General features: G+C 46.0%; 1 protein-coding gene across 1 annotated transcript in view; it reads right to left on the reverse strand.

Annotated features, from left to right (window-relative positions):
* The window catches only part of LOC129667210 (endoplasmin-like), a 38220-nt gene extending 35191 nt beyond the window's left edge, over positions 1–3029 (reverse strand). The window contains 3 exon segments of the mRNA XM_055594706.1: positions 1169–1329; positions 2650–2763; positions 2865–3029. Coding sequence (XP_055450681.1) covers positions 1169–1329; positions 2650–2763; positions 2865–3029 — 440 coding nt within the window.
* Between the last annotated feature and the right edge of the window lie 9847 nt (positions 3030–12876).

Consider the following 12876-nt stretch of genomic DNA (forward strand, 5'->3'; position numbering starts at 1 on the left):
ATCTATCTATCTATCTATCTATCTATCTATCTATCTATCTATCTATCTATCTATCATCTATATCTATTTATCTATCATCTATAATCTATCAATCTATTTCTGTCCTCTATCATCTGTTTATTTTATGTATACACCCATCATTCATTTACTTCTATATCTTTTATCATCTATATATCCACCATCTGTCTATCATCTTCTATCTATATATCATCTGTCTGCGAATCATGTAGTGTCTGTGTATATGCTTTGGTCCTGTATCATCTACTTCTAAGTGCCTCTTGTTTTCCTTCTGTCTCCTCCCTATATCAAGCCACTTCTCTATCTCTATCAGCAATCTATCCCCCTGTCTAACATTTGTCTCTTTCCCTGTTCCCTTCTTTCCTTCTTCCTTTCTTTCCCTTGCCCCCTTCCTCTTCAATTATTTCCCCCTTCTGGCAGCTCTAAGCTCTACGTCTGAATTTGAATTTCGTGGGTCTGAAGTTTTTGCACAGCCCTGGGACTTTGGCCACTCTTCTGTTTTTAGGGAGAGATTGAGAACTGAGCAGTTTTGAGTTTGGATAACTAGAATGCTGGCTTCCTCTGAGAAACTTTTTTAAAAACTCCTTTCTAAGATCCATATTCAAACCCCACATGCAAAGGCAAATTTTGATGGAGTAGAAGTATCTTTCTCCAGAGCTTCTCTTGTGCTTTCTCAGCGGGTGACAGCCATGTTACTGAAAGCAGCATCTAAACTATCAAAATGGTTTGAAAAGTGAACAATGGGAGCAACTGGAAAGTGACAATGGCAGACTCCCAGGCCCTGCTATTCCCTTCCTAGGTTGAACTGATCTGATTGGATCTTCAAGCTCATTGTCTGCCTCTATGATGTAAGAATGAGAATGAATTCATCACAGGCTGGGAGGAAACACCATGTGTGCTCAGAGCCTGCTCATCTGGAAGCATGCAGTGGGGCCTGATTTAGGTCTGCAATGTCATCTAGTTATTTGAGAGAAAACAGCATTTCATTTGAACCAACTTTATTAATCAAAGTGCTTATTTTTCAAATAATGCCTTGTTTATAAAAATGAGTGGATGAAATGATGCCTTAGCTATGTGGCATCAACTGGATCTTGAATCTTTCCCTTTCTGGTCCACTTCTAGGCATCAGAGATGTCCCCAGCCCTCTCACGGCATCACACTCTGTGGGGTGTATAGCAGGTAGTAGCTTTCAGGCGGTTTTCTCTTGCGATATCCTGTTGGGCCAGCCACCAGCAGTGTGACAGGGGTTTCCATTGACTGACACTGGGCTGTCGCTACCTCTGAATCCTTTCGGAGGTCCTGTGTCCTCACCTGTGAAATTAGGGTAACAATGCCGTGCCATTTATTGATGGCAGGAGGATTAATTAGATGCTATATTTAAAAGACTTTAGATCCTTGGAGGGAAGTGCAGTGTAACTGATATCTGAGAAGATAAAATATTTAAGCCATAGCCTCCAGGGGCCGTTCATCTTATTGTATTTTCAGCATTTTAGAAATTTTGTATGAAAACATTCTTTAGGAAAGCTTTTCTGCCCAGCCAGCCAGAGCAAAAACTTTTCATAAGGTACAATTCTTTGCTGTACTGGATTCCTCTTCTTGTTCCTTGGTCCTACAACTACCCAAACAGGCAGAAGCAGAGGAGCCTTTTGGCTTGAATCTTGGGGTAGTATTAACTGATGAGCATCGCAGCCTACAGCAGAGATATACAATGCCATGTCAACACCCATGCAAGTCTGATCAGACAAAGAGAGTTTCACTCAAGCAAGTATCAAGAATTCCTAATTTCAACTGGAGAGAATTTTGCAAATCCCACCCTTAGATGAAGAGACGACGGCAATTACCAGCTGCTGAGAGAGGGAGGATCAGTCTACTTACTATAACTCCCTGGTGGGTTATACAGACCCAGTCAGCCCTAAACTCATATACATCTGAGCATCAATAGATGGACACTGCAGTTGTGTGTTCGTGTAAGTGCGCATGTGTGTGACCATGTGTATTGCATTGTGTGCATGTGAGTGCCTGTGTGTGTGTGTGTGAATGTGTGTGCTTGAGTGTGTGTCTGACAGTGTGTGTTTATCTGTCATCCAGTTGATCAATCAAGCTAGGCTTTGCCTTCATCATCATGTTTAACTGAAGAAAGAACCATGTCAACATTTACACACTCACATTAATAAATGATAGTTAAAGAAGAGGTCATGAATTTAAGATGGAGTTGGGAGAGCAAGAGAAGAGCTGGAGCGGAGAGAGGGAAGGTGGAGATGATGTGAACACAGTACTCATATAGAAAATTCTCAAAAAATATCTCCAATTTAAGGCAATGTCTTTACTAGAACAGAAACTATACATACCTGGAATTATTATTAGTTTTTAACTGGATGAGATTTAGTTTAAACCAGCCGTCTTGCTTTTGGTAATGAAACTGGGACATACAGATGGATTTTAACCAATGACTTTCCAGGAGACTAGAGGTCAGTCCTTGGGCCACCTGATTCCTTGGAGACCAAGGAAGCTTGTTTCATAACTCTGATCTTCAGGGGCCCTTGGAGGCCTTGTGGTTATTGGTGTATTGGTAATGCTCCATGGTTTTCTCAAAACTGGGCAAATGCCAGACCCAGCCACATTTACACCTACCCTGCTCTTCAGTCTCACAGGCTGGAATGATTTATTTCTTCCTCGATTTTCCACCCACAGATTTCCACTCAGTTGTTTTCTGGGTTGCGTGAGGCAGAACTCCAGCTCAGATGCCTGGGAGCAGAAAAGGGAGACTAGATGTGTAACTGGAAAGTGTGTGTGGTCTCAGACATGGCCCCAGACTGATACTCTCTGTAGGACAGCTGCGGCTCCACCTCCTCCCATTTCTTAGATCTGTGCCATTCAGTGTCTGCATCTTCATAAATGGCCGCCAGCGGTGAATTGCTCACGACTCGAGTTTGATTTCCAAAGCCTGATGTGGTTGAAGCGGAGAACTGAGTCCTCAAAGATGCCCATTGACTGCCACTTGTGCACCCCATCACATCTGTTCTAGGGTGTACACGTACTTCTTCCACACAATAATATGGAAGTGTAAAGGTGCTTCCTAAATATGACCTTCTTCCTGAATGGAGAACCTCTTTCTGTGTCTCAGGTTCTATGTCCTGTCAAGATGACCTTCTTGCTGGGTGCTGTGACCTGTAGATGGATATGCAAGGACGAGACAGTCTGTGGTAGGTAGATGTCTGCACAGCGTGAGGATCAGGACTGGACCCTTCCATCTCCACCCAGGCTTTTGCCTCTGCATAAAGGCACAATTGCTCAGTAACTTAGACCACTCCCAGGAAAGACGCTCAAATTATCTGATGTTAATCTTTGCAGGAGAAAATGAAGGTTTAAATTAGCTGTTGCGTTTTAATGGAAAAGTGAAGGGATTTTCAGCCTTGCATACCTAAGTATACAGCTTCAGATTCATACTATGACCTTTGTAGTGCATTCCACCCACAGGGATTTTCGGATTCTTGGCTGGTTCAGAGGAGGTGCTGGGTTGTCACTTCCTTAAATCAGGAGTCGAGAGAGCAAACCCCATGATCAGGAACCCATAAACTCAGATATCCATTCTTCCCTCTCCCAGGCCAGGCCCCAGGCTCTTTGACATTCTGAGCATCTTGAGAGAGTAGGGAAAGGGTTGTGATGCAGTGGGCATATTTTATATAATTGCACCATCGGTTTCCTGAGTGTGACACATCGTGCCTGATTATACTGCATGTTCAAGGTAGTAAGAGTTGGATGGGGGGGCTCTCATCTGGTGACCTTTATTTTGGCTGAAAGCTAATAGACATTCCCCTCTGCAGCAAGGAGTCTCTCCTGGGAATCTGCACATGGAGCCAGGCTTTGCCTCCATCATCATGTTTAATTTAAGGAAGAGCCACATCCTTCTTACACAAATTCTTGCCTAAGGATTTGTACAACGTTCTTACATAACAGAAGGAAGTGGTATGGATCAGCTAATGAAGTGATCAGCTAATAAAGCTATCTCCCTCCCTCACTCCTAGCTCAGACTTGGTGCCATGGATGTTTGCAAGCTTACGATGGAACAGGGAGAGAACTGTGAAGCCATGGTCGGCAGTGGTTAGTGAAGGGGTGTGTGTGTGTGTGTGTGTGTGTGTGTGTGTGTGTGTGGTGTTTCCCAATAGAGGGATATAGGGTCATATTTGCAGACTCATCTGAGCTGGTTGGTACTCTGTCCAACCACTGCCATTGATGTAGGAAAAGGCGTTTGCTGCCAAAAGTCTCCTGTTCACTGCTGAACCTATCTATGCACTGTCTCTTTGGGCAGATAGAACTAGATACAGGAGACCAAAGAGCAGTCAGATAGTTCCTCCTCTCAGAAGACTAGGAGAGCTCTTCAAGACAATTGCTACCTTACAGCCTAACCGCTAAGTTAGAGCTCCGAATCCGTTCAGAGAGATGTGCTTTCCGGATGACACTGTTTTATAATTGAATTGTTAACACCTTCTACCCACCACTCACCAAGACCTCCTCATACTCACACTCTTACAAAACCACTTTCACAATAGGGTTTGAAATCCCTTTGAGCAGAATTTCATCCTTTCACAGCAAGTGAGACCTTCGAGGAAGCACAGATTAACAGTCTGATTGTTTTTAGTCTTCATAAGAAAAAAAAGTGAGAGAGAGAACTGTCTCTCTTGACTTAATAGAGCTGTGCTTAGCCAGTCACCCCATTCTGCCTCCTCTTCAAATTACATAACTCCTAATCTCATCCCCCCCAGACATATCCTCCCCATTCCCCCAATCCCTCAAAGATCGCTCACAGCTTAGAGGATAATAGAAAGCTCTCTCCACCTGGCAGCCAGGCCAGATTTTTAACTCCGGATTCCAACTCACTCTGTTGAGTTCCCCCTCCATCTCCAGCTTCTTGTCAAAGTCCCTAGACTTTATGTGTCTTGTGGAAATTTAGAAAGCTCTAGCTTGCTCCCTGTCTCCACTCTGGAACTCTGGGAAGCCCCATCTCCTTGTATAAGATGCCTCCATACTGCCAGTCTTCCCAAGAACACAGTGAGTCAATATTCCTTTCTCCTGGAACCCCTGAGATACACCCAGGAGAGATCCTCTTAATATAGATGATCACTTTCAACCAACACACACTCCTCCTGGAATTGCAGGCTTTATCATGACCACCCTCCAAAGATGGAAGGAGTCTTAGCCTCAACTGCCAATCTGACACACTTGGCGGTGAACTGTAATGACCCCTGTAGCCAGGTCACACACTAGAGCAGACACAGCAAAATCCTTGCAGGTGGGACTCAGGTGTCAGAACCTTTAAAACTCCCCCATGTCCAGGCCAGATTGAAAAGGTGGGTCCAAACTCATGCTTCTCAGCCTGGGTGCAACCTTAGGAGTTGCAAAAGCATGAAATCTCAGCCTCAGTCTGAACTAACAAGATTAGACTCTCTGAGGATGGCCCTTGGGCATTAGAATCTTGGATCTGTTTCTTGGATACATCTAACTGCTTATCTTCAGCAAAATGCAGGCAGTTCCATCAAAGGGGAATCCAGAATGATTACAGACATCTTTGCAAAACGGGATGGGGCCCATTAGATGGTCTGTGGCCAACAAAGTTCATAGTCCTGTGAAACAGAGCCTTAATTCCTCATCCAGATGAACTGGGGTAGCAACTCCACCACCATCCACCTATAAAGCAGCGGCCAACTGAATTGTATTGGTGTGTGTCCTCAGTCGGCAGTGTAGGAACTAAACCTGTCACCTGGGTGGCTGAGATGCGTTATCTCCACAGCTGGCAGCATGCCACAGCCTCACTGTGCTTCCCTTGGCTTCTCTCATGTTGGGTCTACTTCCTCTGACCCCATCAGAGGGCTCTCTGTGTGGAGGGCATGGAGGAAATCCGAGTTTCTGTGACAAAAGCGACACAACGGGGCTGAAGATTTCTTAGATTATGGTCCATAACCACCTTGGCTGGGAAGGGGTAGAGCCGTGGCTCTCAACCTTCTCCATGCTGCAACTCTTTAATTCCGTTCCTTAGGTTGTGGTTGCCCCCAACCAGAAAAGTATTTTTTGTTTTACTACTGTTATGAATCATAATATAAGTATCTGATATGCAGGGTATCTGATATGCAACCCCTGTTAAAGGGTCCTTGGACCCCCAAGGGGTCACGACCCACAGTTTGAGAACCCATCCTGAAGAGCCTGCCACAGCTCTGCCCACAGTGGTGGGAGCTTGAACCCTGGCCTGTTAGGTCGTGGTAGACTAGAAAGCAGAGACTGGGATGGACCTGAAGCAAAGCCAGGCTTCCACTCTCAAAGCCCTTCCCGATGAAGCACCCGAGCCATCTGAAAGTTTTACAGCCCCCCCAGAGGGATACTTCCAGCTGGGTACCCCATGTCCAGACACATGAACCTATGGGCCAAACATCCAAGCAGTTCCATCAAGTGGAGGTGTTCCAGATTCAAGCCACACCCCTCGCCTCCCCTGGGACAGCATGGCAGTTTCCATAGCTACCCAGTTAATCTTTAACTGCCTGCTTTAACCGGCTAGTCATTACACTCTCACGAGTGGGACACCCTGCAAACAGGGAGGCTCGCTGTCTTATAAAAGAGATTTGGAGTTAATCATCAGCAAATACCAGTCCAGGAGTGAGTTGCTATCATTTATCCTGTAGTTTCTCATTAAGCGTTTTATAGTTCTCAAACTTTAATAACTTTAGTTATAGGTAAGATAAAAACAATCTTTCTGGTAATGAGCAGAGAGGCTCCTTCTCGGCCATGACATTAGGCTTAGATTGTGTTTTCCAAAGCATGCACTGTGCCTCCCCCGTTCAGTGGCTACCCCGCCCCCTCATGGGATCCAAATGATGATATTTCCAGCCATGTAATGCAGTTACACTAAAATTTAATAGATTTGCTTTTAAATGCCATTTAGATATTGTTTCTACCTTGCCTATAACCCAAGTTATTAAAATTTAACACTAACAAAAAAGGGGGGGGGCTTTATGAAAACCTGTATAATAGCTCAGCAAACAAGTGGCTCCATGTCACGCTGGACAGAAGAGCCACCTGTGCCACAGAGAGACTTCAGAAGCCACTTGCGGATAGCCCCTGCCCCTGACAGGCAGCCTCCTGCGGACCTGGACTCACTGAGGTTTTCAACTTTTATGAAAATGGCCGAAACTGGCAAGCCAAGCTCTTTGCATACAGTTAGTTACAAAGGGGAGAGATGACTTCCGCGGTGTGTAATTTCCTTTGCCTGGGACAGCCACCTGCCTGAATGAACCGGTTAATGACTTGGATAGAGAACAACTACCCACATGAGTTTCAGTCTTTGTTCTCAGAGAAGCCCAGGGACATAGAGGCTTGGGCTGGATTCAGCCTCCTACTTCCTTCAGCCTGGTGAATGCTCTGGGAGGAGGGATGCTTATTCTGCTCTGGCTCCAACAACACTGTGACATAAAGAGACAGGACACCCTGTGATTGTGTGTGTGTGTGTGTGTGTGTGTGTGTGTGTGTGTGAATGCGCACACAAACATATGTAATATATTACCCTGCTTATGGCTATTTATGTGTGAATATAGAGTGATACAATTTCCCGTGTCTCTGTATATGAACATTCTGTCCTGAGTATGATTATTTGTGTGACAGAGAAAGTGTGTGTGTGGGGGGGGTGCACCTGTATTAGCAGTCAGGAGCAAGGCTCCCAGGTAAGATGTGGAAACACCACCTAATCTCAGGCTAGGGGAACGCTACAAAACGACAGACAGATGAAGCTTCTTGAAGCTCAGCTGCATTCTGTAGTTGGTGCCTATTTGTCGTGTGATTTTGGAACAAAAGGAACCGGCTTTGGGAGGTAGATCACTGTGCCTTGAAGCAGCTTGGATGTCAGGCTTGGTGACAAAAGCAGCGGATGAGGCTTGCCTGGAAAGCAGTCACCCAGAATGGCAGACTCTGAGATAGGCCGTGGGTAGGCGAAGGGTAAATTTTCTCTTCGTTCCGTGGACTCTGGGGAAACCTCAGCGCCCTGTGGCAATGCCTCAGGGGGTACTCATCTGTCCCTGGAGGCTGTGATAGCAAGGATACCACACCGAGGGGCTGTGGGTACAGACACAGCCTGGGAGCTGGTTCACCACTGGGATTCCGAGTGGGTGTCTTGAGTTCTGGTTCTCTGTGCACGTAGAAAGCCCTGGGCCTTGTGAAACCATGTGGATCCTGCCGCTGACCTTTGTCTCTGCTGTTGTTTACATCATTCCAGAGACATAAGAAACACCTGAGGGAAGGAGTGAAAGTTAGAGCATCAGAGTGGAGGGACATTACTGAGATCTGTATATCAGGGAAGGAGCAGAAGGCCAGGGAAAAAACTGAGGATGCTCAGAGCCTCAGCACGAAGGGCCATGGGCATGAGCAGCATGTCCCAGCAGGTCCAGGGATCCTGTCTTTTCCATTAAGATGACCTGATGGGAAACACAGATTTTCCAGGGAAGAGACCTTGGAGGACCTCCTTACAATCATCAGCCTGTTGATAGCTCCAAGAGTGGACAGCTGAGAACACCAGCAGAAGCACACAAGACTAAGGACCAATCCACGGGACTCATACCCGTGACCCTTCCTGTCATGTGGACAGGCAGAGTGGCTTCGTGTCCACTGTTGGAAGAAATGACCTTCCAGTGTTCCTCAAAACACTGGGTCAGAGTGAGGGAGTCTGTCAAGTGTGGTCCTAGGAACTCATGTTAACAAAAGTGTTCCCACACATACAGCTCTGAGGGTCTTGGTGATGGTGACAAACACCCACAGTCACATGTACCTGAAGATCCTCAATGCAGGCCAGCAGTTAAGGCAAGACGCTGTAGCATCATAATGGTGTAGGGTTCCTGGAAGGCGTGCAATGTTCATGACCATGAAGCAGAGAGGGTTCCAGAGCCAAATGTGATCTCATCTCTTTTGCCCAATATCCTCCTCCATTGTTGCCGAGAAAGCCATTGATTATAAACTGTAAATCAGAGGCTGGCATGATTGACAGCTTATAACAACGCCCAACAGAATGACTGACGAACATAATGTCCAATGGCTTGCCCAGGTGTCCATTACCAGATGAATGATACAGAGAGTGTTGTATATAATACACACCAGAGGTTTACTGAGCCATGTGGAAGATGAAAATGATGTCATTTGTAGGAAAATTCGTGGAACTACAGATCACCATGTTGAGTGAAACAAGCCAGATGCAGAAAAGCAAACATTACATGATTTATCTCACAGGCAGAATCTAAAATGGAAAGAAAACTTGAAAGCTGAAGGGAAGCTCCTGGGGAATCATCAGGAGAGGGGTAGGGAATAGAGAGGATGGTGGCAGCAATGAATGGGATCATGGCATGCATGCATGAAATGTCATAAGAAAACCCATTATTTTGCACCATGACTACACACTCATAAGAATGGCCAGTGGCTTAACCAAGTGAGAAACACATTCTGTAAATATCCATCTTCTTATAGGAGGCTGAAATCTACTCAGGGTGGCAGTGTCCTGTACACAGTAAGTACATACTAAATGCTGGTGACTGTGATATTTCAATATGGTTAGTACATCTCTGGTCACATCTTAACCCTGGGCCAATATATACCCTCAGAGTGACCTGGGAGTATAGAGTACCTTAGCTTTTGCAAGCTTCCCATGGCCCTGGGTAAGGCTGACTTCTCCACAGGCTGAGCCAGAGGTATCTCTATTAAGGCCAAGTTCACTGAGCATCTGATGTTCTAAAATGGCAAATCACCAGGGAACTATGATCCTGGGGACGGCCTCGTTGAACTTGCCTGGCAGAGTTGAGCTCACCTCTGTTTAGAGATCTAAATGCCACGGCCTAGTCTCGTATCTTGCCGCATAATAAATTGTAGCCCCACATTAACTGGTCAGGCTTCACTGATAACTGAAATGCGGGCTACTGGTGGGGCCCTGATCAATACGATTTTCTATTTATAGGATTGGTACAAATGGAAGTTTTATTTAAATGAGACAAAGCCGAGGACTGCACAGGCGATCGATCTGATAAGATACAGTAAAAGAGTTTCATTTGGGGGGTGATAAGCAGAACACACACACACACACACACACACACACACACACACACACACACACTGAAAGAGAGAGAGACTTGTGGAAGCATTCATGCCCAGGCTACTTGCCTTCTCCTGAGATATGGACATGCTGCAGGCATAGCAATGTCCTGAAAATGTTCTTAAAAGAACAAAGCTGTGACAATGTGGAGGGCAGCAGACAGCAGGCGGAAGAGATAAGCAAGCTCATCGGACACCGAGGGAAGGTACTCTTTCCTTTAACAGATGTTGAGCGTTAGTCCATCTGCTGTTATTGTTTAGCCATGAGACGCTGGAGGGGGAGCTGTCTGGCCCACCATCCCATTTTTCCTTCTAGAAATGAACCTACCTAACTCTGAAACTCCACAGTTCTTCAGAGAGATGCCATCATATGGGAAAAGGCACAAGTAGAGGGGCAAACTTTGTACATCCTAATCTCATCATGGAACCCAGACAACTAGAGGCAAGGTTTAATCATTGAACCTTTGGAGTCATACAACCTCAGGCAAGAGGGTGGGAGCTGTGAAGCAAATATTCTGTGTTCTCCAATAGGGAACGGCTTTGCACACTTGGTCCCCTGCTGTCTTGGGAGGTTATGGAACCTTTGGAAGTAGGGCCTACCTGGAAGAAGGCCACTAGGGAAGGCTTTGAAGGTTGTACCTCAGATACGACAGCATGAATTGAATTGCTCCAAACTGTGTGCCTTTCCAGCCATGATAGATTCCCCCTGGACTGTGAGCCAAAAGAAGCCTCTGATCCTTGAAGCTGTCACTTCAAAGGAAAACGTAACTAACAACCAAGGTCTGACTTCTTTCAGTCTTGTCATCCACCTACGGAGAGGACAGGCAGCAGGCACACACCTCCCAGTCACCTTCTGTTTATCCCCCAAAGATGGCACTGGCAAATCCCCCTTTTCCAGAGTTCGCCGTGGATGTCCTGGGAAGCCATGCTTGAGGATACTTGGTCACAGCTTGGCAAAAGAGATGTGATCTTGGCCTTGGGGATTTGGCTGTGTTCTGTGGAAGTGGGTAACGAGAGGTTCCCAAGATAAAAAGAACATTGTTGGGCTGCCAATCTCAAGTCCCAGACAGTACCAGTATCAGCCTGACATTAGCTGCTACCCCCTTATCGGCGGGAAACCGGCATGAGCCAGGCATGGAGGAAAAGACTGACCCCATGTGCCCAGGGGGAGTGGTACATTCGTACTGTCACCTACACGGAAGGAAAGATGCTGGCAGTGGCGTCACATCCTCCATGACACTGCTGAGCTGGACGCTCACTCCACAGCCTCCGGGAATCCTGGCTTATTGCTGGCATCCCAGCACGTCAATATCACGGCGTCATCTTTCATGTTTCATGATAATGTGGGGTGGTCCCCAACCCTTTAATGTTTAAATTTGTGGTACATTCATTTACATGCAGTGGTCCATGTGCCTGTGGGGGGGTATGTTACATTCATGTATGTCCAGTGGCACATGTGTGTGCAGTGGTCCATGTGCCTGCCTGTGGGTATGTTACATTCATATATGTACAGTGGCACATGTTACATGTGTACATTGATTTACATGCAGCAGTACATGTGCGTATGTGGGGGTTACATTCGTGTATTGCAGTGGTCCATGTGTGTGTACATTCATTTTTGTTCAGAGGTACATGTGTATGTGCGGATGTGTGTACCTGTGTAGAGGCCACAGGCCAACCTGAGACAGGGTCTTTCACTGTCCTTGAGATCATCAATTAGGCTAGGCTGGCTGGCCAAGAGCCCAGGGAGCCCTCTGTCTCCACCTCCCAGCACTAGAAGTACAGCATGTGCCACCCCCATCCCCTTTTTTAAGATGGCTTCTAGGGATCATCACGATCTCCTGGCAAGTACTTAAATATCTAAGCTTTTTCTTTGGGTTTTTTATGTGTATTTGTTTATTGGCTTTCTTAATTGTTTGGGGGATTGCTGCTCACTGTGTAGCAATGGCTAGTCTTGAACTCACAGCCCTCATTACCATGGGTTCTTGAGAGCTGAGATGGCAGACTTTGCCATCACGACCAGCCAGGATATGACGAAAGGAAAGACAAGATATCTGTTTTCCCCTTTAGGATGAAACCATCTGCTACAGTCTAGGGAAGTGAAGTTTATCTTTTTAATAACATTAAGAGACTTCGTCTTGCATATTAGAAGTTCACTAGGTATTAGGTAATTTAGATCGTAAATTCTCTTCAAAGTGACCCGTCATCGTCTCTATATTTATTTTTTTCTCCGAGAGGATGGGAGGCGTAAAAGCAGGCTTTGTAGTTTTATATCTGTCACATTGTCACATAAATATCTCAGTAACTACTGATCTTATCATCATAAAACTTCCATTTATATTGTAAGACATGTGGCCCATTGCATAAAAAGTCAACCACATGCGAGATGCACGCCCCTTCAGGGCTGAGGCCGTTGACTCTCATCGAGAGTCTTCCTGGGTGGGATGAAGAGGAGGCTGGAATGGGCGAGTTGTGAAATGAGACACTTGACAGAGTAGGCACTGACAAAGCCGTGTAGCATCCCAGAGGCCTCCTTCCCCACACCAAAGGGTGCCTCTATCATGCGGACACAGCCTAATGACCTTCTCAGAGGGCACTATTAGGAAACAGCCTGCCAAATACAACCCAAGCCCCTTGTGAGCAGATGATCGGGATGGAAGCTTACTTGCAGACTGACCCTGCTTTGGAAGGGAGTTGTGGAGAATAAGACCAATCTAGATGTACGTAACAGTGTTCATTGTGAACGTT

Source organism: Psammomys obesus, unplaced genomic scaffold, assembly GCF_907164565.1.
Source record: "Psammomys obesus unplaced genomic scaffold, mPsaObe1.curated_primary_1811, whole genome shotgun sequence".
NCBI classification, from domain to species: domain Eukaryota; kingdom Metazoa; phylum Chordata; class Mammalia; order Rodentia; family Muridae; genus Psammomys; species Psammomys obesus.